Source organism: Lepidochelys olivacea (assembly GCF_965140295.1).
Source record: "Lepidochelys olivacea isolate rLepOli2 genome assembly, chromosome: 2".
NCBI classification, from domain to species: domain Eukaryota; kingdom Metazoa; phylum Chordata; order Testudines; family Cheloniidae; genus Lepidochelys; species Lepidochelys olivacea.
The window spans coordinates 4,540,926-4,566,628 of NC_140412.1; the positions used below are offsets into that span (position 1 = coordinate 4,540,926).

General features: G+C 44.6%; 1 protein-coding gene across 2 annotated transcripts in view; it reads left to right on the top strand.

Moving 5' to 3' along the window:
- ZC3H3 (zinc finger CCCH-type containing 3) overlaps window positions 1-25,703 on the top strand; it is a 351,773-nt gene that overhangs the window by 216,790 nt on the left and 109,280 nt on the right. For both annotated transcript variants that reach the window (XM_084620589.1, XM_084620590.1), the window contains exons 6-8: window positions 16,101-16,185; window positions 18,910-19,065; window positions 23,869-23,938. In XM_084620589.1, coding sequence (XP_084476715.1) covers window positions 16,101-16,185; window positions 18,910-19,065; window positions 23,869-23,938 — 311 coding nt within the window. The remainder of the gene's footprint in view (window positions 1-16,100; window positions 16,186-18,909; window positions 19,066-23,868; window positions 23,939-25,703) is intronic.

Genomic DNA, 25,703 nt, shown 5'->3' on the forward strand with positions numbered 1-25,703 from the left:
ATAATTTTGCCTTGTGATTCTGCTCTTCGTCTGAATTTATTGGGTCAGTATTTTGTCTCCTTGAGTCACGGCTGCAATTAGAGTTATGATAAAATTCTGACATGTCCCTACGCGCAAATCAGATGGGCCACTAATCTTGTGCTGTGCGCCAGATTAGCTTCTAGTGAGCAGACACTGAAATCTAAAGAGCAGAAGGGAAAAGGAGTTACTTTGTGCGATATGCTCTGGGAGCGGGTGCCACAGGTCTCACGTTCAAGGCAGTGGTTTCTCGATGTTTGCCACAGACAAGAAGCCAAATACTGAATTTCAGTAGCTAGTTAATGCTAAACAAACCAGACAGGCTACTGCTTTATCCAGGAGTCCCTCCCTTTGTACGCACTGTTGCCACACTCTGATCCTTTCATTCCATCATGTCATCTACCAGCACTATATGACAGCAACGGATAAGTGTTTATTGAGTATGATTTAGTCCTCTTTGTTCAGACTGTCTTGTTATGTGCTCAGCCAACCTTTTCCCCCCAGGCAGCTGGACCATTCCAATTCACTTTTGCTGTCCAGGCCAAATGCCTACTTTAACTGCTGTAGCAGGTTAGAATTTGGTCTTGGGGCTGCATGTATTCCAGCCCTATACAATCTCAGTGGCCAATCACAGGGCTGCCAGAAGTGATAAAGCAAGTCATCTGTCTCCCTAAGTGAGAGGGAAACCAGGAGTTTTACTGCTGCTTGTCTGCAATCCACCTCATTACCATGAAGACGGAGAGTGGTAAACTTTGTGCCATGCACTTTTTGGGCAGGAGAGCAGAGGAGGGGTGGGTGAGTATGTGAGTATTTCTTTATGCTGAAACCTGAACTGAATGCACACAGGCAAGAAAAGTACTGGTCTGCACAGCTAAAAACAGCCATTAGATTGCACTCTTCCATTAGAATGGATACTGCTGAACCAGGGCCAGGTTTTGCTCTTACATCCATATGGTCATGCTGACTTCAGCGGAGGCTGCACAAAGGGAACCAAAAGTGGAGTTTGGTCCATTCCAATTAATGGCTACCAATAACGCCACGGCGTCTCATGCATACCTTGCTCACTGTTCCCTGTATGGTGGAGAGATAATGGCGGCAATCACATCTGCACGGTGCTGGATTTTGTCCGCCTTTTCCCCTTGCATCCCTCTCTCAAAGGAGCATTACACTTCTAACAACTTTCAGGAATCCCTTGCAGTTTTTTTCAAAACCAGTGTGTTGAGGCTGGAAAGAAGAGCGACTGGCTCATGCATTATTGCTGTTAGTCAAAATATCTGTAATTGGAACATACATAATCATTTATTTTGCTGATACACAAGCCAGACTAGACCGTCACCTCTTCTCCCATAGTGGTGGTGGTTCTGCAGGCCTAGGTGGAGTGAAAGCTAATAAAAGCATGTTTTTGTGGGAAAGTCCTCAGCTCAAGTCTGTTAGTCAACAGAGCTGACCTCCTGGCTGTATGGAAAGTGCAGTTTTTATGATAGACCCTTATCTGACTGTAGTGGCATTTTAATGTTCTTTCTCAACATATGATTTTCCTTTGAACTAAGATATGATATGCCTATAAAGGGAGTGGATGCAATGACTACGCTCAATGTGTGTGTATGCACTTACCACACACTTTGCTTTCTTTTTTGTTTGCTTAGCAAAGTTCTCTTACGAGATCCATCTGCCTGCACAGATCAAACATGGATGTAACATGGTTAAACCATTGAGGTAAAAGATTCCAGGGGGAAAACATGCAAATAAAAATGCTGACCTGGTTACAGAGTCACTCTGCTACTTTGTGGCACCCAGTGCGTGTTGGAGCATGCCGTTCAGAAACGAACGAACCTTTAACCTTGGGGTCTTCTTGACAATTACATTTCATTTCATTAGTAGCCACCTCAAAGTGGTGGATACAGAGATGATTTCAATGCTGCCTCTGAAACAAAGGAGTATGAACTAGGCAGCAGGTTAAAACAATATTCACCCACATATTTTGTGGCTAGATGTCTTTAATTGGACAGGCTGATAAGTTTTATTTGCTCACAAAAACCTTGCCTCTGCTCTTTTCACATCTTACAAAACAAAATCGAGGTACTTAAGGAATTTCTATGTCCCACTGTGGAAATGGGGAAGAGGTCCTGGAAAAGGACCCTTGGTTTTTTTCATAAATTCTAAAGGGAAAAAGAGCAACCCTGGTACAAGATTGAAAGCAGCAGAAACAAAATTAAGATTTGACTTTGTCCGGAAAGCAGTCCTGACCCCAATCTATTAAAGAACTGCTCCTGGTTACAGTTAAAGCTATTGGTAACATGATGGAATTGAAGGTGCACAGAGGCATCTGTGGCAGGCAAGCTGATTTCAGGCTCTCCTCCATGCACTGTTTAGTTTCTGAGTCTCATCCTTGTAAAGTCCCCCTGTCCATATTTACCCACTTGATGCCCTTTGTTAGATATGATTGAGTGAGTCCCCACCCATCCCTACTACAAATTCAGGAGGCAAACTGAAGCAATGGCCAGTGCTTGCAGTTTTGTTTAAAAGGCAGTTATAGGCAGAACATGATTAATGAGAAATGGCCCCTTTTGTTGTAGTTAATGCTAATTGAATAGAGCCTGAGTGAATATATGCAGTACATACATGAGAACATGAGGGAGTTTAGTGAAAGGAAGGAGTCGAGCAAAACAAGATGGTAGAGCTGTGATGGTTTTGGAGCACTCAGACTATACCCAGTGGAGCACATATTAGCTATAGCAGCTTGAGGGCTGTACCTAATTTACCATTACCAGATTGCAGCCCCTTTCATCGGTAATACAGAAGGGCAGAGGATGGGGATTGCAGTCCCAGCATGCAGTGCTCCATTTCCATCTTGCTCAGATCAGGATGCAGATTTGCAAGCTGGGATGTTTAGTCATGGGCCTGACGTGTACTAAAGACACAGAAGTCAGTTGGCTGGATTTGGCCTCTGGGCCATGCCAGAATTCCCTCTTGGCCAACCATGTAAGATTTTAAACCCTACTTACCTCCTCTACAGATGTCTTGCAGAGTTTTCTAAAGGTGAACATTTGGCATAGATTTCCAAGCCTGGGAGTCAGAAGATAGGGTTTCTAGTCCTTCACATCTTCCCCCACAGCAAAACTACTGTGAATGAACCAGGCTGTTTCTTTCATACCCTAAATGGTCCAAAATCATGAGGAGTTGTTTTTGTTTTTAATTCGTTCTTTTTATTTGCCTTTTGAATTCACTCTTTTCTCTGTAATCACGAAGGCTAGAAAGTTATCTTTTTAATTTTAATGAAGGCTGAGATTCTACGATTATGAGGAGATTCCAAGAGCTGGAGTTTTAAGAAAAACAGGATATATCATGAGAGTCAGAATAAAATCATGAGAATTTGTCAACAAGGCAATTTCTCCCACACTTTGGGAAAGAGGAGAGAGGGAAATGGTATTATTTGTCAATACTTGGATATGTTCCAATAGTACACAGGTGCTGGATAAATACTAGATAGATTCCCAGCCCTTCCACTGGTTCGCTGCATCACATTGGGCCTGCCACTTCCCTTCTGCGTGCCTCAGTTTCCCCAAACAGAAAAGGAGGATGACAATACATCCCTCCCCCACAGTAGCATTAAGGAGTCAAGACTCATTACCATTTGCAGAGCGCTTTGAGATCCTCAGCTGGATGGTGCCAGAGGAGGACGACTAATAATAATAAACATGATTTTGAACCCAGCAGGGGAACTCCAAACTCGGGTGAAAGGAAGGGGAAGAAAAAAAAAGTCCGAGCCAAGCTGTCAGCTTCCGTAGCAGGGAAGAATGCATTTGAAGAAAGTGCACTATCTGCTGGTTGTTTACCAACTAATTTTAGAAGTGCTGAGCGCCACAGAAATGCAATTTCCACATTTGCACAGATGATAAAGTGCTCAGCACCACAACCAAGCCGGTGATGTCACCGAGGGCTTGTGTGAACAATCCATTCTCTAGTTAGCTCCTTGGCTTTAGGCCAGTCCTTCGAGTTTAATTTGTTCAAAAAAAAAAAAGGAAAGAAAAAGGTTTAAAAAGCTGAAGTGCTTTTGCCACAACATGCCCCCTTTTCTTTCTTCTTCTTAAGGTTTATTAGTTGCTGCTCTGACATGCAGAGACACTTTCTGTAAATGAATTGTGGGCTCTGTGTCTGCTACTGTTAAATATCGTCCTAGCCCCAATTGTGCCTTTTAGTGCAATACATGACTTTGTGCTCTTAGTGATTTTCTGAGCCCAGGAGCGATGCCAGCCCCTCAGTCACAGAGACAGAACAGTCGATCAGTGAGGTCACGATTCCTTGTTCTAATCCCATCTCAGGTGCTGACTACCTCTGGTTTGGGGCAATTTACTAACTTTTCTGCCTCCCTTTCTGTAAAATGGGGATAGTACCTCCGGGGGTGGGGTGGGGGAGTGTGGGAGGGCTAAATGGATGTAGAGTAAAGGTGAAATGTTTTTATTGTTAAGTCTGAGCCATCTCACAAAAGAATTGTAGTCCAATATGATTTGCCTTTCAGTGCTAATCGGTCTCCAGTACCACAAGCGTAGGCACTCGGCCACCCTCAACGGTGCAAGAAATGCCTCACTTGTAAGGGTGCAGCACTACAACCTTTCTCTTGGCAGATCCCCTGTGGAAGTCAGTGGGAACTCTATGCATGGAGGCCTTTTCAGCCCTGGCCTTGAGTTGGTAATATAAACAGGTGTCCACATTTCTTCCTAGCCACGGCCATTGTACGTACTGCATAGGCTCTCTCGTACCTGGAGGAGGCTGGGTACTGGGAAGAAAGCAAGACAATCCTTTAATTTCTTATACATTTCAGTTTTGGGGCAGAAGCCTGATGAATTGTGCTGGTGTTGGAGTGAGGAAAGAGGCTTTGTCACAAGCTCCTAAGTACACTAGGAAGAGCTGAAAATAGTGAGACCCATTCACCCCTCAGTGATTTCACTTTGCAGAGCCTCAAGCAGACATCTTTGGCACCACTTCTGCTGGGCTCAGCCTTGCCTCCCAAGCCTGCAGTTGTGCTTTGAATTGACCCCCAGAAGGGTTTAATCAGGGTTTGCTGACTCAGGGCTGAACCTGACTTGCCCTGATCTATGCTGAGTGGTAAATTGCACTCAGCATCCTGCCAGCCAACTTGATGTCTCACCATCTTATTCCAGTATGATGAGATGTACTAGAGACAGTACCCTTATTGCAAGCTCTTGTGGGCAGAGACCTTGTCACCTAATTGTTTATAAAGCACATGCAATTTTGTAGTGCATCATAAATAATAATCTTATGGCTGCATGTGGCCCAATTTGGAGTTTGCCATGAAATCCTGAGCATTTTGGGTGGTTTGGGGGTTCCTTGCAGAGATTTCCAGAGCCATAATATTAATAACCTAGAAACAAACAAGTGTTTTTTATTAACTTAATCTCAGGTGTGTTTCCGTAATAACAAAATGCTCTGGGATGTAGTTCGTATCAAGGACATTCATGCTCGTCTTACGACTCTGTCTGCAGCTCACTTAGGTCAGCAAGGAGGAAAGTGTGGCTGCTTGGCTTTAATAGTACCTTCTACCTTGTTTTGTCATTACCTTGTAGGGAATGAGGCTTCTCGCTGTCTGGTGAGTAAAATAAATTACCTCAGCAGCTGCTAGTGCTGATTATCTGAAATGGTGGAACCCACTTAAATGAATAATAATTAAAGAAATAAATTTCCTCGGCACCAACCTAAAAACTTTTTGTTCAGCAATAAAGCCAGAGCACTCTGCAATGATTCGTTCGCTGCACGAGAAGTAGGGCTGCCTGTGCAGTAGAAGAGAAAGCACAATGATAATGTGACCTATTAAAGGAATCATTGTGGTTAAAAGAATACTCTTCCTGGGTGCCAAGGTCATGCATTAAACAGGTTTAGCAGAACAAATTGCGTTTAATGGTGCAGAAGTGCCATACGGGGAATGGATGAAAGCTGTGCTGTTTGGTGGGAGCTTCATCAAAAGCCCTTTCCCTTTAGAAGTAGGCAAAATAATGGAAGCCTTGGAAAAACCCATTAAGGTAATCCAGGGAGAAGCCCATCAGAGGGAGCATCCGTCAGCTGTGATTACCTGTGCGGAGTGCTAATTGCTCCTGGTACGTTAATTTCACTTTCTTTTTGGGGATTTAAACAAATAAAATGGATTTTGTGCTGGTGAAACATTGTAGGAGAAAGCAACAGCCCTGGGCACCAAAGTCCTGTATCCACAGAACAGGCATGGTGGGGCCCTTACTCTGGCCACCCTGCCTCCACTCTGATCTGGAGCATTCTGCCTCCAGAGCTGAGAGCTGAGTTCCGTCTGTGGCCCATTCACTCCTTGATCTCTGCCGCAACTAAATGTGGCGACCAGCTGTGCTTTCTCAAAGTGCTCCTGCCAATCTTCTTTGGTACATGGGAATGTTAACTTTGGAATTCATTTGCAAATTGGATACTATTAATTTAGGCTTAAATAGAGACTGGGAGTGGCTAAGTCATTATGCAAGGTAGCCTATTTCCCCTTGTTTTTTCCTCCCCCCCCCCCCCCCCCCGACGTTCTGGTTAAACTTGGATTTATGCTGGAAATGGCCCACCTTGATTTTCATACACATTGTAAGGAGAGTGGTCACTTTAGATAAGCTATTACCAGCAGGAGAGTGGGGTGGGAGGAGGTATTGTTTCATGGTCTCTGTGTATATAATGTCTTCTGCAGTTTCCACCGTATGCATCCGATGAAGTGAGCTGTAGCTCACGAAAGCTTATGCTCAAATAAATTGGTTAGTCTCTAAGGTGCCACAAGTCCTCCTTTTTCTTTTTGCGAATACAGACTAACACGGCTGTTACTCTGAAACCTAACTTTATATGGTACCCGCCTCCAGTGCTGGGCATCCCTGACTCAGTAAGTCCTCCATCTGCTCCTCTCTCTCAAGCTTTTTCTATGGAAAATCTGATTTCCCTGTATATAAAGCATTTGTGTATACAAAGTGTCCTTCACATCTTAGATGCTGGCATTCTTTCCTTCCTGAACAACTGGACTGATAATTAACCGAGCTAACACCATGCAATAATTACAGCTAATATTGGTGCAAAGGAAAATATTCAGTTTGCATCTAATTTATGTATATATAATATATGAATCACTTTCAAAGATCATATATGAATCATAAAAACATTAAGATGACATCTAAATACCTCCCCCATTTTTAATCTATTGATTGCCCCGGACTCCTGAAGCGACATGTTAATTGACCTTCCATCTATTCTGATCTATTCGATATTGGTTGCTATACTGCACTCACCACCGTAGGATCTGAGTGCCTTCCAGTAGTGTAGCAGTGTGACAACCTATCTGTCATGTGTTTTTTGTTCTCTTAGTCTTGCCCCAGGAGAAGCCGCATGTGCAGTGGAGTGTCTTGTTTTGGGGCTTGGTGTGGTGAGGTTTGTGATGGTCCTTTAGTTCCTGGGGGAGTTAATTCCACAGTCTCAGATCAGCCCCTCAGAAGGTGCTGCATGCAGCTCTCTAGCCAACACATTTTGTAAGACACTGAACATTTTCTCCCAGACAGCACTCAAGTGGCTATTCGTGAAATTATCAAGTGTCCCTACTAGGGGATATGGAGATGAGGGTAGTAGATGAAGGATCTCCTGATTGTTGATCAGCTTTATTTGTGTCCCAGTTGCTGTGATGACCTTAAGGGCAAAGGTTGGCCTTGATGTGATGGTGTTGGAGGAGAAACACTGCCTTGGAGCCCACTGGTTGTAAATACGTTTTGTGGTTGCAGAACAGCTTAAGCAGGGATAAATCCAGGCTTTTTTGTCCATTTAAAAAAATTACCAAAAAGTTCAGAGAAAGATGCTTTGTGATGGACCGTGTAGAAAATCCTTGAGTAGCTGGATTGATAGGACAAGGCTACTGTGCAGTTTGGCTGATGATTCATTCAAAGGATTGAAAGAAAAGTAGTTAGGCTCTCGACCCCGCTATTAATCATAGCTGTAATCATGCATTTAATGAACATGACAGCTCCTGTTCCCTCCGGAGAGACGCGCAGAGTCTCGCAGCTGGGTTAGGTACAACAATCACTTTTCAGCGCACTTGCTTGATAACGCTGAGAACTGCCAGAGCAGGCAGTGTCAGGTACAGATGATGTATTAAGAGGAACAGCCTCTTTACATGGGCTGTGTATTTTCTTACAGATGATGTGCCTCAGGTGGACAAAATCATTAATTTAAAAAAAAAAAAAGAAAAACAGTAGCCCCTTATGCAAGATATAAAATATCAAGCCCACTGCTGCTGTGCTGTGTGTAATCAGTTAAAAACTCCTTAACATTTTCCACTGCATGCATCTGATGAAGTAAGCTGTAGCTCATGAAAGCTTATGCTCAAATAAATTTGTTAGTCTCTAAGGTGCCAGAAGTCCTCCTTTTCTTTTTACGGATACAGACTAACACGGCGGCTACTCTGAAACCTATTTATATTGGTACATCAGGAGAGTTGCAGGTTATGGGGGAAGCAGAATCTGGCATGCATGACTTGCCATGCAGATCCAAGAGCAGTATTTACTCCTGGATTTGAAGTTAGACCAATTGTTGAATCAGCTCATGGCTCCCAACTTGCTGAGAGACACATGTCATTTAGAGAGAGGCCCAAATCAGAATCTGATCTTCTTCTTCTTCTTTATTTATTAATTTGTATAAATAATTACACCTGGGAGCCCAAGTCTTTTCACAGGATCTAAACCCATCACCACAGCTTTGTGTTCCTAAAACTTGAAGGAACCTGTTTCCCATCTCTGGTTCTAATACAGCTCAGTGTGCAGAAATTTTGCAAGGCCAACTCTGATTTCATCACACACACAATACTTTGGATGGGAAGGAGACATGTCAGATGTAGTCCAGTCTCTACCCTGTTTCTGTCATGCTCTGACCATCAGCACTAAGCTGCCTTTGGGTTTCTTCAAACCTCCACCCCCAACAGTGAGGAGGGTTTATGACTTCAGAATCTTTCAGAGACATCTGAGTAGGTGAGGGCGAGCTTTGTGTAATCGTTTGCACTGTGATCACCAGCATTAGCAGGTTCTTTTAGCAAGAGCAGTGAGAAGAATCAAGAAAGTAACGACTTGAGTCATTACCACTGTTTACTAAATTAACCCGGCCCCTGCTCCTTGCACCTGCTGTGTTGATGCCATCGGAGCGGCTGGAATGTGTGGTGCAGTGGATGGGCCTGTTCTGTGTATGCACTGCAGCATGCAGTGACTCTGGCTTACCTGGGGCACCCTTTCTGAACAAGGCTTTGGGAGCCAGGAACTGCTGAGTTCTAATTTTTGGTCTTGCACTGCCTCCCCCTGTGGCCTTAGACAAGGTTCTTAACCTTTCTCCCTCAGTTTCCCCTTCTGCAAAATAGGCATAATCTATCCCTTGCAGCAGTGTTGGTAGTGTCCATTAATAACGGAAGTGCTTTGAAGATGAAAAGTGTAATGTAAATACTAAATATTAGCAGCCCAAACTTTGTGATTTTTTTTTTTAACTGCTTCACTTTTTGGTCGACTGACTTGAGACACCTATAAAGGGCTTGATTTCCAGGGGGCAGGTGCTCAGGATTTGTCAGGCCCCTTTACAGTTGCGTAGACAGACACCTGCCAGGAGTGACCTAGGTATTCTTAATCCTCCCTCGGCACGAGGGGGTGGACTAGATCAGGGGTTTTCAACCTTTTTCTTTCTGAGACACCCCCAACATGCCTCAAAACTCCACGGCCCACCTGTGCCACAACAACTGGTTTTCTGCATATAAAAGCCAGGGCCGGGGTTAGGGGGTAGCAAGCAGGTCAATTGCCCAGTGCCCCACGTGACAGGGGTGCCACAAGGCTAAGTTGTTCAGGCTTCTGCTACAGCCCCAGGTGGCAGGGCTCAGGGCCCCAGACTTCAGCCCCATGCAGTGGGGCTTTGGCTTTCTGCCCTGGGCCCCAGCGAGTCGAACGGTGGTCCTGCTTGGTGGACCACTTGAAACCTGCTTGCGGCCCCCTAGGGGCACCTGGGCCTCTGGTTGAGAACCACTGGACTAGATGACCTCTTGAGGTCCCTTCCAACCCAGCATTTCAGTGATTCTGTGATAAACTGAGCTCTAAAGTCATTAATCACATTTGAGAATCTGGGCCAGTGTTGTTGTCTAGATGGATCCACTTGCAGGATTGTGGCCACAGATTGTATCCCTGACGTGACTTTTTTTTTTTTTTTTTTTTTTTAAGATTTGCAAAATATGTTGCATGTGTTTTAAAATTCTTTTTGCACCAGGGAAACCCATCAAAAAATTGAGATTGAAAACATTTGTCCTGGCTAAAAGCCCAATGTATTGAACCCACTTCCAAACTGATAATGTTAAAAGGCTAATACATAACGATGCAGTTTTTTTAACCAAGATTATTAAGTAAGCAATGGACCGTTTCCAAGTGTGTAAATATTGAGGCAGTTTTAAAATAGTTTTCAGAGCAGGTCCAGTTTGGGTAAATAATTAGGCAGCTTTCTAAAACACAAGTAGCGCTGTGAAGCGATTTCTGTTCCAGCTGTCGGTCTGTTGATTTTTTGTTCGGTCAGTTAAAAATTCCAGCCCACGGTTTTCTAACTTTTGCAGTTGACAAGAATGCCTCTGGGTTGCTGTAACTCTGTGGTTAGGGTGTTAGTTATTTGTCATAAAATCCCTTAAGGGAAAATATGCATTCTTCATGCATCGTAGCACATTCTTAATCCTTAGTCTCTTGACAGTTGTAAATGTCCATATACTGGTGTGGCTCCTTGCCAGACCGCATGTTAGAAGAGTACAAAAGTCGTGTAAATAGATTAGTCCATAGATAGATTTTTTGCATATAGACATTTAAAATCAACGACATGGAAATCGTTAGCTCTATCTTTTCATAACTCTTGGCAAAGACTTGGTGGGTCCAATTACTTCAAACAGCAAGCTGGTTTGCAAGCACAGAAATGCATATGCAACTGACAGTCTACATTTGCATGCGATTACTGATGAGACTCAAAAAGAGGCATTTTATGCAGCATTCGAGAGACCACTTTGTCCAGTTCTGGTGTCCACACTTTAAAAAGGATGTTGAAAAACTGGAGAGGGCTCAGGGAAGAGCTACAAAAAATCCTTCAAGATCTGAAGAGCAGGCCTCAGGAGCACAATCTGCTTAGCTGATTGAAGAGAAGGTTACTAGGTGACTCTTGATCCCAGACTGTTAGCACCTATGCAGGGAGGAGGGAGCTGATGTCTACCAGACATCACAAGAGCATGTCGCTGGAAGACGAAATTAGACAAATTTAAATGGGAGGTAATTTAACAGTCAAGGTCAAGAACCATTGGTTCAGCTTCTCAAAGAATGGGGTAGATTTTCCATGACTTGCAGTCTTTAAATCCAGATCGGGTGTCTTTTGAAAATATCTGCTCCAGCTCAACCAGGGGGAGGGATGGCTCAGTGGTTTGAGCATTGGCCTGCTAAACCCAGGGTCATGAGTTCAATCCTTGAGGGGGCCATTTAGGGATCTGAGGCAAAAATTGGGGATTGGTCCTGCTTTGAGCAGGGGGTTGGACTAGATGACCTCCTGAAGTCCCTTCTGACCCTGATATTCTATGAGTCTATAACTTATTTGGCTGCATGCAGGAATCACTGGGTGACGTTCTCTGGCCTGTGTTATGCAGGAGGTCAGACTAAAGCAGTGGTTCTCAACCTATTTACCATTGTGGGCTGCATATGCCACTCTCTGTGGATTATGTGGGCCACATCCACACAATATATATACTACATGTGTGGCCACGAGGAGGTCAAATGGGCCGCTGCAGCTGTGGGCTGATTGGGCCACAAGTGGACCGCGGGCCACAGGTGGAGAACCAATGGACTAGATTCTGGCTTTAAAATGTGTGACTCTAATGGTAGATCATGAAACTTACGTTCTAGTCCCAACTGTGTCCCTATGGCCGTTCACCTCGTCTCCGTGTACCCCAGTATCCCTACCTATAAAATGAGGTCATAAATCAATACCCACTCTGAGGATGTTTTGAGGTTCTTGTATGAAAGGCATTCTATAAGTGCCCTGTATTCTTTATTATTGGTGAGGAACATTCAAGTGGCTATTCTATGTGTGGTTTCAGAGTAACAGCCGTGTTAGTCTATATTCGCAAAAAGAAAAGGAGTACTTGTGGCACCTTAGAGACTAACCAATTTATTTGAGCATGAGCTTTCGTGAGCTACAGCTCACTTCATCGGATGCATACTGTGGAAAGTGTAGAAGATCTTTTTATACACACAAAGCATGAAAAAATACCTCCCCCCACCCCACTCTCCTGTTGGTAATAGCTTATCTAAAGTGATCACTCTGGGCCATTTCCAGCACAAAACCAGGTTTTCTCCCCCCCGCGCCCTCCCCCCCCCACAAACCCACTCTCCTGTTAGTAATAGCTTATCTAAAGTGACCACTCTCCTTACAATGTGTATGATAATCAAGGTGGGCCATTTCCAGCACAAATCCAGGGTTTAACAAGAACGTCGAGGGTGGGGGGAACAAGGGGAAATAGGTTACCTTGCATAATGATTTAGCCACTCCCAGTCTCTATTCAAGCCTAAGTTAATTGTATCCAATTTGCAAATGAATTCCAATTCAGCAGTCTTTCGCTGGAGTCTGGTTTTGAAGTTTTTTTGTTGTAATATCGCAACTTTCATGTCTGTAATCGCGTGACCAGAGAGATTGAAGTGTTCTCCGACTGGTTTATAAATGTTATAATTCTTGATATCTGATTTGTGTCCATTTATTCTTTTATGTAAAAGAATTGGTTAGTCTCTTAGGTGCCACAAGTCCTCCTTTTCTTTTTGCGAATACAGACTAACACGGCTGTTACTCTGAAAACTTTCCACAGTATGCATCCGATGAAGTGAGCTGTAGCTCACGAAAGCTTATGCTCAAATAAATTGGTTAGTCTCTAAGGTGCCACAAGTACTCCTTTTCTCCCTGCTAAGAGATGCTTGCATCCACAGCTGCTACATGTCAGCACTGGACTGTAGTTGCATATCAGAATGATCCTTTCAGAGCTGGCCACTGTGTTTCCCCCAGCATCAGGTTTGTCGAGTCAAATGCTTGCCTGGTTGCTGGAAGCATCACAGTGTTTGCTGGTTGCAGATGGTCTGCTTTTCCCAATCTGGGGCTGGGGCTCGGCGTGTGGCCTTGGTGGAATCAGACCAGTTGGACAGACCTGATTTGGATGGTTAGATTCAGGGTCTGGAAGGCAGGACTCCTGAGTTTTATTCCTAGCTCTCCTGTTGACTCGCTGTGTAACCTTGAGGCAAGATATTTAACCCCTCTTTGCACCTCAGTTTTCCCCTTTTGTAAATAGGGATGATAATGTTTCCTAGTTTGAGGCCACAAAGCCCTTGTGATGGCTGGATCAAAGGGGCTATAGAAGTGCAGAGCAATAACACTTCATTAGCAGATAGTATTGTGCGCGTGAGGAAAAGGGAAAGAAAAATGAAAGCTGTAAGTGGGCTACTGACCACTCTTGGAGAGGAGAGACAAACAACCACAATACAAAACACTGGAGCATGTGATAGGGAATTGTCTGTGCTGACATCTGCTGTCTGAGCAGATAGATGCACTGGCTAATCTTTTCCACCTCTGACTTCTGCGATTCTATGAAACTATCGCCAAAACCATAGTCATTGTTAAAGATCCTTTCTGCAAACGGGGCTCATGAAATCAAGAGATTGTTCCTCTTAAAAATGCGGTTTCTCCTTGTTACACCCCTACTGCATTTGGAACCGAGGGTAGGCCTTCACTGCAATTGAAGGTGTAACGATAGAGGCTTTAAAATATAGCTTTAATCTAGTTGGCGGAGGTAACGGCAGTAGTACAAGTGCCAGGGACTCTGGATACATAGTTGGGCAGCTAGCCCTCCCTGGGGTCCATGCCACCATGTCTTCACGCTGGCTAGATTAAATCTAACATGGGTAACACACTGTCACTGCAGTTGCGCCTTCCGTGGCAGTGTAGGAGTACCCTAAGATACAGCACGAGCTCTAGCCACCGATTCAGCAAAGCACTCCAGCATGCTCTTAAAGTCCATCCTCCTTCAGCAAAGCATTTAAACGTCGGTGTACAAGTAAGCAGTTGTTCAGTGCTTTGCTGAATTCATGGCCCTAATCTTAGGATATGTCAACACTGCAATTAGACATCTGTGACAGGCCTGTGCCAGCTGCCTCAGGTTCTCAAGGCTCAGGCTAAGGGGCTGTTAAATAGCGGTGTAGATGTCCAGGCTTGGGCTGGAGCACAGGCTCTAGGACCCAGTGAGGTGCGAGGCTCCCAGACCTACCACAATTAAACAGCCCCCAAGCTGGAGTCAGCTGGCACAGGCCAGCGGTGGGTTTTTAATGGCAGTGTAGACATACCCATGGCAGATTCCAAGTACTGCTCTCACTGAAATGTACAAGTAACTTCAAAAGGAATATGTGAGCTGTATTTATTCTGCTATAAGTGTCCCTTCTCCAGGGACTGCATTGCAGTGGCAGGGAATAAAGTACTGTTCATTATGTAGGGTCAGCTCCATGCGAGTGTTTGTGCCATGTGCAGGCATTTAGGAGCCTCGCGCAGGGATCCCTATTGAGCTAGAAACGTTCAGAAGGCGTTTTATTTATTTATTCATTTTTAGTTAAACATGTATTTTTTTTTCCATTCCCTGAGAAGTGAAGGTTCTGCAAAATGCTAAACACCTTCTGCTCTTTAGGTTCAGTACAGATTTGCTCGAACTTTTTAGCACCTTTGCACTGCAACATGTTTTGGTTTTAGTGCCTCTTTTCAAGCAAGTTAGTTTATGTGCATTTTTTAACACTGAAAACTATTTGAAAAGGTGCCTGGCTGTTCTTGTCAAAACTCCCACAGCGAGGCAGGCTCTGCGGAAGAGGGAAGGGGGAAATGAGCAGAAAGTAAAGTTTTTTTTTTTTTTTTTTTTTTTAAAAAAAGAAAGATAGAAAGAAAAGATGCTAAATAAATGCAGCTGCAACTTAAGCGTCCGGTTCATGTTCTGTTAGGTTGCGGCAAAACCAAATCCAGTTGTCGGCAAATTGTATCAGTCTGTTAGCCGGCCAGATGTTTGCAGTGACTGACTGCTTTCGTTTTCGCCCCGTGGCTGGGATGTTTGATGCCTCTGATAGACAGGCATGTGACACCCGCTCCTGGATTGCGACTGCACCAGCATTTGATTTGCACACAACAGATGGGGCTGTGCCGTCACCGGCGGGCCGAGTGACAGCTCGAGCGAAGGGAGAGCTCATTGACACGCTATCAGATCCCACTCGCTCACTCGGGAACACACTTGGGCTGGCAGGTGAGTGACTGAGCTGCACTCTTACCACCTGGAACTCCAAGATACAGGCCTTTTTAATTTGATTTTAATTCCCGCTTTCATATGCCAGTTACGGGCAATTTAATTATGTGTGTACACGTACATGAGTCAGTCAGTCTGAACATGAGAGAGCGCGGGGCATCCCCCCGGCTGCTACAACAGGGATTTGGAGGGTTCTGAAGCAGCACCAGGCATTCTGACTCTCAGGCACTTGGCTGCCTGGTTCTTGCTCACACACTCAGGGCCGTGTGTGGGGTTAGGTCACTTGCTTGGATTTACCTGGGTAGTTAATCATGGAGCTGCCATAGTGGGGCCCTCAGGTGCTGGTGCCCCTTACACAGTCTTACGCAGGCAAGGAGGGCTTACTAGATCAGGGCTGTGTCTCCTTTATGAGTCGATTTGATACCCTACCCCTCCTCAGAGGAAGATTTTGCAATGCTCCTTCGCACGAAGCTGAAGGTACAGAGTGTTTTTGCTCCAGTGCCAACCCAGCCCTCTCCCAGGTTCCTTGTTTCCTTCTTTCTTGCTGTAGAATCTCCTGAGGCACCAGAGCATCCAAGCCCACAAAGAGCGTATTCACCCCTGTGTGAACTTTACATGCCACCTCCTGTATGTTAATCAATAAGATATTGAGTGTCTCGTGAATTCCAGCGAAATTCTTGGCTCTGAGTGAATTGTAATGAGTATGTCTGTGTTTCTTTCTCTCTCTGAACAGCAAGGTTGGATTGTACAGCCAGCGGCCTCGGTTATTCTCCTCCCAGCTCTCTGCACAGATCAGCTACAAGCCGATACATTGCCAGGTCTGTACTCTCAAGAAAGAATGGCAAGATCCCCTTTCGCAGGGTGTCCGTGATGTATGCACATATTGGTGCAAGAAGCCTGATATCCAGCTGTTTAACTGGCCATTTAGTCGATGGGGCTTCTGATTGCTAAGCTGCTGGTTTTCTCCTGCCGTCTGCTATGAGGTTGCAATAAATGAGACAAAATTACATGGTTTCTATTTTGGAAGCTTGCATGTTTTCTAGTGGCAGTGTCCTGTGCTGAGACCCAACTCCTGTCCTGGGCACAGAATGCAAAGTTACATGTCCACCCCCTCTGAATAACCCCTTTCACAATGACTTTCCTCTAGGTCCAGGTTGGGTGTTCTCATGGGACAGCTGTATCTCTGTCTTGAATATTTCAATAGTCATCATATAGTCAGAATATAGCAGTAGGGATATATTACCAACCAACTGACCAGGATGGTGATAGTGATTGTGAAATGCTCAGGGAGATTAGAGGGGCTATTAAAATAAAGAGCTCAATAATAATGTGGGATTTCAACTATCCCCATATTGATTGGGAACATGTCACCCGAGGATGGGATGTAGAGATAAAGTTTCTTGACACCTTAAATGACTGCTTCTTGGAGTAGCTAGTCCTGGTACCCACAAGAGGAGAGGCAGTTCTTGGTTTAGTCCTGAGTGGAGCACAGGATCAGGTCCAAGAGGTGAATATAGCTGGACTGCTTGGTAATAGTGATCATAATGCAATTAAATTTAACATCCCTGTGGTGGGGAAAACATCATAGCAGCCCAACACTGTAGCATTTAATTTCAGAAAGGGGAACTACACAAAAATGAGGAGGTTCGTTAAACAAAAATTAAAAGGTACAGCACCCAAAGTGAAATCCCTGCAAGCTGCATGGAAACATTTTAAAGACACCATAATAGAGGCTCAACTTAAATGTATACCCCAAATTAAAAAACATAGTAAGAGAACCAAAAAAGAGCCACCGTGGCTAAGCAACAAAGTAATAGAAGCAGTGAGAGGCAAAAAGGCATCCTTTAAAAAGTGGAAGTTAAATCCTAGTGAGGAAAATAGAAAGGAATATAAACTGCTAGTCAGGATGGGCGGAGATGATGTTCCTAGCCTGTGTTTGCCCGAAGCTGGGAATAGGCTACAGGGGATGGATCACTCAATGATTCCCTGTTCTGTTCATTCCCTCTGGGGCACCTGGCACTGGCCACTGTTGGAAGACAGGATACTGGGCTTGATGGACCAGTGGTCTAACCCAGTGTGGCCGTTCTTATGTCCTGGCTGGCTATTGAATGCAGCCCAGTTTGCTTTAGCATTGTCGATGTCTGCGCTCCCGCCTTTCCCTCCAGCTCCCTAAGGAAGGAGTTGGGTGGCTTTTCCAAGCCATGTGACATGTGTTGGTGGAACCTGTTGATCAGGGTGCCAATACGTGGGCTGTTGCTGCCAGTGAACTGCAGGCCATCGGCCTTGGCAATCAGAAAGCAAAGTGTAAAGGGAATGAGATTGCCTGTTCTAGCCTCATAATGCCCTCATGACCTCGGTTGTGTCTGTCTAGAAATCGGCATTTCTGATATCTCCATGAAAAGTCTGGTTGGCCCAGAGCCAGCAGTTTCCCTACCTGGCTCTCTGGGCTCCCCAGAAGCAGCGACATGTCCCTGCTGCTCCTAGGCGGAGGAATGGTGACGAGGGCTCCGTGTGCTGCCCCCATCCTGAGCACTGGCTCCGCAGCTCCCATTGGCCGGGAACCACGGCCAGTGAGAGCTGTGGGAGCAGTGCCTGCGGGCGGAGGCAGTGTGCAGAGCCGCCTGGCCATGCCTCCCACTAGGAGGAGCAGGGACATGTCACAGCTTGTGAGGAGCAGCCCCAGGTGAGCACCAACCAGATCCTGCACCCTGAAACCCCTCCTGCACTCGAACTCCCTCCCAGAGCCTGCACCCCACACCCCCTCCCATGCCCCAGCCCTGAGCCCCCCCCGCACCCAAACCCCTTCCCTCCATTGGTAAATATAACTCTTAAGTTAACTGGAATTTTTGACTAACCTCCCCATTCCCCCAACATGCCGGATAACAAAGCTTTTCATGTTCCTAGATATTTCGGTCTTCTCAGGCTCCAGCTGTCACAAAATGTGGGCTAAGTTGTTCATTGATATTTCGTGTTGCCATGTGCTCCTACAAGGAACATGTAGGTCCCAATTCACTGGGGCCCTTTAAATATGTGCCTAATTTTAAGCAAATGAGAACTTGGTGGAACATCTCTCATGCTGAAAGTTAGGCATGTGCTGAAATACCCTCTAAATCGGGACCTTCATTATTGTTGACATGCTGTGTGTTATATAAGCACAGAGCATGACTAGCTGTGATCTGTGCTATGTAGTGTTTGTAAAAATGTGTTGTAGTTCTTCAAAGCTGCAGTCAGCTCTTCCCCTGTCCCAGATGCATCCTGTAACATGGATTTCATAGTGCAATTTTTTAAGAAACTCTGGGTAAAATTTTCAAAGCACCTAAGTGCCTTAGGAGCCAGCAGCTCGTTGAAATTCAAGGAGACAGGCTCCTACATGTTTAAATCAAACTTTTGAAAGTTGGATTGGGCTTCTGAGTCACATAGGTGCTTTTGAAACATTTACCCTAGACTCTTGTGTTTGATGGAAAGAAAACTTCCCAGTATGTTGTAAGGATGCTGCCTTGAAGTTAAGAACATTATCTAAATAGTTTTCTCCCTCCATTTAGCCGAGCTGTTCAGCGGAGTTTAGCCATCATTCGTCAGGCCAAGCAGAAGAAAGTGAAGAAGGAGTATTGTATGTACTACAACCGCTTTGGCAAATGTAACCGTGGGGAAAGCTGTCCCTACATCCATGATCCGGAAAAAGTAGCTGTCTGCACCAGGTGGGCACATGGACACGTAACTTTTCTCGTCGCAAGCACATACTTGTGCTTCATCTCGATATGGTTGGACACAGAACTCACCTGCAGTCAGTCCTTGCCTCTGTCACATGTTTATTGAAAAAGACCAAACAGTAGCAATGTTTTGAACTAACATAGCATTTTACATCCTCAAAGTGCATGTCATGCCAGTAAAATATTATTTGGACCGTGGCTTGTGTGTGTGAGAGAGAGAGAGTGTGTGTGAGAGAGAGAGAGAGAGATTTGCTTTACTAAATGTAATGATGGCCTTAAATCCAGAGATTGCCTTTCATCCCAAAGGATGCCAGAACATTCTTTGGTAAGTTTTTTTTAACAGGAACCACAAACGCACAGATTTCTGAGAATCATAGCAATGTTGGGTTGGAAGGGACCTCAAGAGGTCATCAAGTCCAGCCCCCTGTGCTGAGGCAGGGCCAAGTAAACCTAGACCGTCCCTGACAGGTGCTTGTCCAACCTGTTCTTAAAAACCTCCACTGATGGGGATTCCACAACCTCCCATGGAAGCCTGTTCCAGAGCTTAATTATCCTTATAGTTAAAAAGTTTTTCCTAATATCGAACTTAAATCTCCCTTTCTGCAGATTAAACCGATTACTTCTTGTTCTACCTTCAGTGGACATGGAGAGCAACTGATCACCTTCCTTTTTAGAACAGTCCTTAACATATTTGACGACTGTTATCAGGACCCCGCCTCACTCTTCTTTTTTCAAGATGAAACGCGCCCAGGTTTTTAAGCTTTCCTCCTTAAGTCAGGGTTTCTAACCTCTTTTTTCATTCTTGTTGCTCTCCTCTGGACTCTCTCTGATATGTGCACACCTTTCTTGAAGTGTGTTTTCCAGAACTGGACACGGTACTGTAGCTGAAGCCTCCCCAGGGCCAAGTAGAGCAGGACAATTACCATCCGCGCTGACATGCCAGGTTTAAACACACATTAGTAATAATTCCAGCATATATCCATAAGTCTTGATACGCACCAAGTACATACATCACGCAAGAGTGTTAATGGTCCGTGACCTATTAGTTTTCAAATGATGCTTCACATGGCATGTTTTGTACAAAGATTATTAACATAGTGTGTAGGGTATGAATACAGGGGTGCATAGGGTCACAACCCTCCCAGAATGGTACTACCTTTTTCACAACTGCTTCACATTGTTGACTCACATTCAAGTTGTGATCTGATATGACCCCCAGATCTATTTCATTAGTACCACTGCCTAGCCAGTTATTCCCCATTTTATATTTGTGCATTTGATTTTTCCTTCCTAAATGCAAAGTACTTTGCACTTGTCTTCAGTTAATTTCGTCTGGTTGATTTCGAACCACTTTTATAATTTGTCAGGGTTGTTTTGAATTCTAACCCTATACTCCAAAGTGTTTGAAAACCCTCCCAGATTGGTGTCATCCACACATTTTATAAGCGTACTCTTCACTCCATCATCCAAGTCATTATAGAAAAATCTTGAATAATACAAGGATCCCACTAGCTATTACCTCTCACCCCCCAACAGTGAGCCATTGATAACTACTGTTTGAGTACAGTCTTTCAACCAGTTGGCATCCACCTTTTGTAATTTCATCTAATTTCCCTAATAATTAAGTTGTTTTACTATGGCAAAAGATCAAAGTAGTAACTCGTGTAGCCTGTCTAAGAATCAACATTAATGTTAAATCAACGTGAACACTGGCTAGCGTGAAGTTCTGTATCTCTTAAGTTCAATAGTAAAGTTTAGAACTTACTAACAAGCACTGATTCTTCTCACCTCTGTGAGGCCAAGTATTATCTCTGTTTGGTGGCTGGGGAAAGTGAGGTAGAGAGTAAATGATTTACCCAAGGCCACAGGGGGAGTAGTCCCACAAGGGTAAGTTCTTTCACTAATCCTGTTCAACATGTACATGCCGCCACTAGGAGAACTGGACAGGTGACATGGACATCAGAGCAGTGTGGGGTTTTAGCTGCAGGACTTGTTAACCTGCACTTTAAACCTCAGGTACAGCTACAAAAGTCTATCCTCTTCTTCCCCCCTTCCCATGTTTATTCTATGCCAATGGCTTTAAGAAGATTATTTAGCAGATCGATTATAAAACACCTCTCATTGGGAGCGTATCTAGAATTCAGTTAAGGAGCAAGAGCTTCTGGTTTGACATGTAACAGGTATGGGCTTCTCTGCCTCTCAGGTTAGGTTTTCCCCTTGATGGAGCATGTGAAGAAGTAAGATATATTTGGACTCCATTGCAACCACCCTCCTCTCCAGCATGCTCCGTCTGCACAAGCCTGCTTTCAGCCCAGTCTGTTTTCCTGGAACCGAGAAGTTGCACACGCAAACACATTTCCTAGCACCCCTCTCTGTGGACTAGGCCCTCTGAACAAACCACTCCTTGACTCTGAATCTTGAGGTGGGTTGTTCTGAAAATGCCTCTGAGATGGGAAAGAGACTATGCTGCAGTCGTACATTGTTTTATAGCTAATCCCAGTTAACAGACAGTTAAAGTTGCTTCAGGACCCATCCACTGGCCCAGGCCTTTCTGAACAGGGGAACACCAAGCTACGGGAAACGTTTCCAACCTTCCAGGCCACCTGGACATCTCTGTCAATGATCCACATGCAGACATCACTTCTGCTTCCGGTGCTGACCTCCCCTGCTCATCACAAGAGCACCGACAGACCTCGCTGCAGCTGTGTGCTCACACATCCAAAGCTGCCATAGATTGCTGCTGCTAAGGTTAGAGCGAAGGCTTGGCGTTAGAGGTTTGCCTTCTGTCCCCCGGTGGTGGTGCTGACTCCAGCCTTGTTTATTGTCCTACACGCTCCACCGAAAAAACCAATTTTACAAATGACTGATTAGACAAGTAGCATATTGCGGACCGGCGTTCCTCATGCCTCCTCCTGGGGCCCAACGCTGTGACATTCTTAAGGCACTCAGCACCTTGCAGGATGGAGCCCTGCGATTCTGGGTGCCAGCAAATGAGCCAAGTGGTGTTGGATGCTGGGCTAGCCTGTCTGAAATGAAGACATGAAACATTTTTTAAACCAGGTTTCAGAGGAGCAGCCGTGTTAGTCTGTATTCGCAAAAAGAAAAGGAGTACTTGTGGCACCTTAGAGACTAACCAATTTATTTGACCATAAGCTTTCGTGAGCTACAGCTCACTTCATCGGATGCATACCGTGGAAACTGCAGCAGACTTTATTTATACACAGAGAATATGAAAAAATACCTCCTCCCACCCCACTGTCCAGCTGGTAATAGCTTATCTAAAGTGATCATCAGGTGGGCCATTTCCAGCACAAATCCAGGTTTTCTCACCCTCCACCCCCCCACACAAATTCACTCTCCTGCTGGTGATAGCCCATCCAAAGTGACAACTCTTTACACAATGTGCATGATAATAAAGTTGGGCCATTTCCTGCACAAATCCAGGTTCTCTCACCCCCTCACCCCCCTCCCAAAAACCACACACACAAACTCACTATCCTGCTGGTAATAGCTCATCCAAAGTGACCATTCTCCCTACAATGTGCATAATTAAGGTGGGCCATTTCCATTTCCTGGTCAGCAGGAGAGTGAGTTTGTGTTTGTGTGTGTATGGGGGTGGGGGGGATGTGAGAGAACCTGGATTTGTGCTGGAAATCCATTTCTGTTGTAAACAGTGTAATTTTGAATGCTGCTGAATACTGTGATGTTCCTCTCCAGAGGATGCCTTCTCCTGACATACCCTTTTGTAGCAACATACCAGGAGTGGAGAGTAATAGCCAATGGATGCAGGGGATCATACCCCAAACTGTGCTTGTGTGGATCTTACTTACCACTGACTGGAGGAGTCATTCTCTGTGGCAACACTTGTGGAGCTTGTCATGCCAATAAAACCTCGTTGAATTGAGCTGAATTGTGTGTGTTGGTTGCAATCTGGAAATTTCTGTGGGGTGCGTCAGGTTGAGATGCTGTGTAACCAGGAAGGGATATTACTTTATTACGAGAAACACTGAAGACTGTTCCCAGCTCGTCTTACTTGCGCCATTGCTGTAAAATGTTTGAAAAATGAACAGTTTTGATAAGTATCATTTCTTACCCAACTGTTAATGTTATGATGATATTCTTTTAAAAAGTCATTTTAAATCATTTTCCTTTAAGAAAATGCCTCTTCACTCCTGAATGTGTCTATCTGAATTTAAAAATCCACTATCGCTGTGGTGTCTAAATACTGATTAATCAGAAGATGCTAAATGCCTACACATATTTTAGGGGGTTGCTTTCAGAATCTTGAGCTCCGATCTTCATCCAGAGTTCATATCTGATCACCCTGTCTTTTGAATCCAGACCTTAAACACCCCTGAACGGGGGACCAGGCCTTCCTTTGTTTCTGTTCGGCATCGGGCACAATGAAGCCCCAGTGTGACTGGATCCTTTGGGCACTGCGAAGGTATAAATAATCCTCCTGATAACCACAGGGTTTCAAATACTGCATCTGAAGTTTGTAGCTCCAGTCCCTCTGGTTACTGATCAGTAACTGAGTTGTTTAGAAATCTTTCATGAGGCATCACTTGCCCTTTTAGGGGGAAAGATAAGTACTGGTTTGGTATGTGAAATGGGCTTTAATAGAAAATGTATGGAGCAGTTATGTAATGTTCACTTGAACTGTGCCTCAGGCTAATACAAGTATGAAATGGTGAGTCCGGGGGTATTCTCTGTGTTTAAAATAGCATGTTTCTGTGAACTGTTTGTAATACTCTGTATCTGTCTCTAAACCCCCTTCTGGTTCTTTGGCAGATTTCTCCGTGGCACATGCAAGAAGACTGATGGGACATGTTCATTTTCACACAAAGTTTCTAAAGATAAGGTCTGTATGGTTTTCTAATGAGCACATTCCTGCTTTATGAGAGAGTTGACCTAAGGAAGCAATGCTTCTGCTGGTTGTAGGGAAGTCTATGCTATAGAGTGTTTCAAATTGAGTTCATTTGCAGTTTGCTTGCCAAGCTGTTCAGGCTCATTACAGGGTCACAGCTTATAATGAGAGAAGAGTGTGCCTCTTAAACCAACTTGGCGAATCAGTATTTTAGTGCATTAAGCAGCGAATTTGAGACTAGAACACCTGGGGCTGTTTGCAGTACTGGTAACGTGTCTGGTTAAGGGGTATTTAAGCACTTCAGATCAGAACACAAGCACACGGAGTCAGAGTGTTTGCCATCTCTTTAAAACCATGCTTCGTTCTAAATCGCTCCACAGCTGGGGTCAGACCAAGAGAATGTTGGAACGTACTGCAGTTAAGAGACATAAATTAACTTTTTTTTTTTTTAAGCTAGACAATGAAACTGTCTGGCAGAATGATTTTTAATTTAATCATTTTCACTCTGCTTGGAAGTGTTCGGAGCTCTTTTGTTTTATTACACAGATTAAGGTTGAGAGATAATTAGATTTTATTTTAGCGATTATTGGCTGATAATTTAGCAGGTTAATTTTCATTCGCTGGATAGGACTTCACATTGGAAGTAACTTCTGAGGTCCCAATCCAGCAAAGCACGTAAGCCCATGCCTAAATGAAAACCTGGGACTTAAGAATGTGCTTAACTTACATGCTTGGGTTCTTTGTTGAGGAGAGAAGGACTTTGCCCCTGTTAAGCACATACTTAAGTGGTTTGCTGAGTCAGGGCCTTCATGAATGAGAGAGAAGTTCTCAAGCCCTAGACAGAGAGTCAGAACAAAAACTAGAGGTGTTAATGTCCAAGCCAGAAGGGTTTATTCCCGAGAAACCCATGCTTCCACAGTAGAAGGGATCACAGTATCAGAAGCAGTTCAGTCTTCATGTTCTGCTCTCGTGGTGGAGATGCAAGAGGCTTGGATGTGAAAGGGAAAAGGGACCTCCCCAAAAGTCCATAAATACTATGCTTCACCCCTCCATCATGTCACTCCGTGATTGTTCCAGCCCCACTATGTGTAATTCTGGCAGGTAGTTTGCCTAAAGCAGCTTTAGTGCAACTTTAACTGCTGTGAGCCCGAGGCACGACAGGAATCAAAGCACCAGAGAGCTGTCGGATCAGGAAGCATTGCTTTTGTCGCTTGTCCCACAGATCATCCAAAGATACCGTCATAAATCACCCTGGAGATGCCACCTTCCGCTCTCTCCTTTCTCCATTCCCTATTGGTTAAATGTTTCTCTGTTCCAGTCATAGTCCATCATGCCATTTATGTAATCAAAATGTATTACATAGAGCTTTAACTAACCCAGCGATACCTCCAAAGGTTTTAACCACCAGCCCCCCATGTGTAACCAGTGTTTGAAACAGAACCATTTTCGACAGCTCTCACCTTTGGACGCAGCTTACTTGTTTCTCTTTCACTCTGGCTGTGGTTGATGGAGAGCTCCTAAGTTATCCTGAAGGCCATCTGACTCGCATTCTGAACTATTCGCCAAAGCGCCATGTGGGGCTTTTTGTGCATACAGCACTTATAGAGCAGTCTTTTACTCATCAGTATGTCAAATTGTATACAGTCTAGAGCAGGGGTTCTCAAACTGGGGGCCGGGACCCCTCAGGGGGTTGCATGGTTATTACATGGGTGGTTGTGAGCTGTCAGCCTCCACCCCAAACCCCACTTTGCCTCCAGCA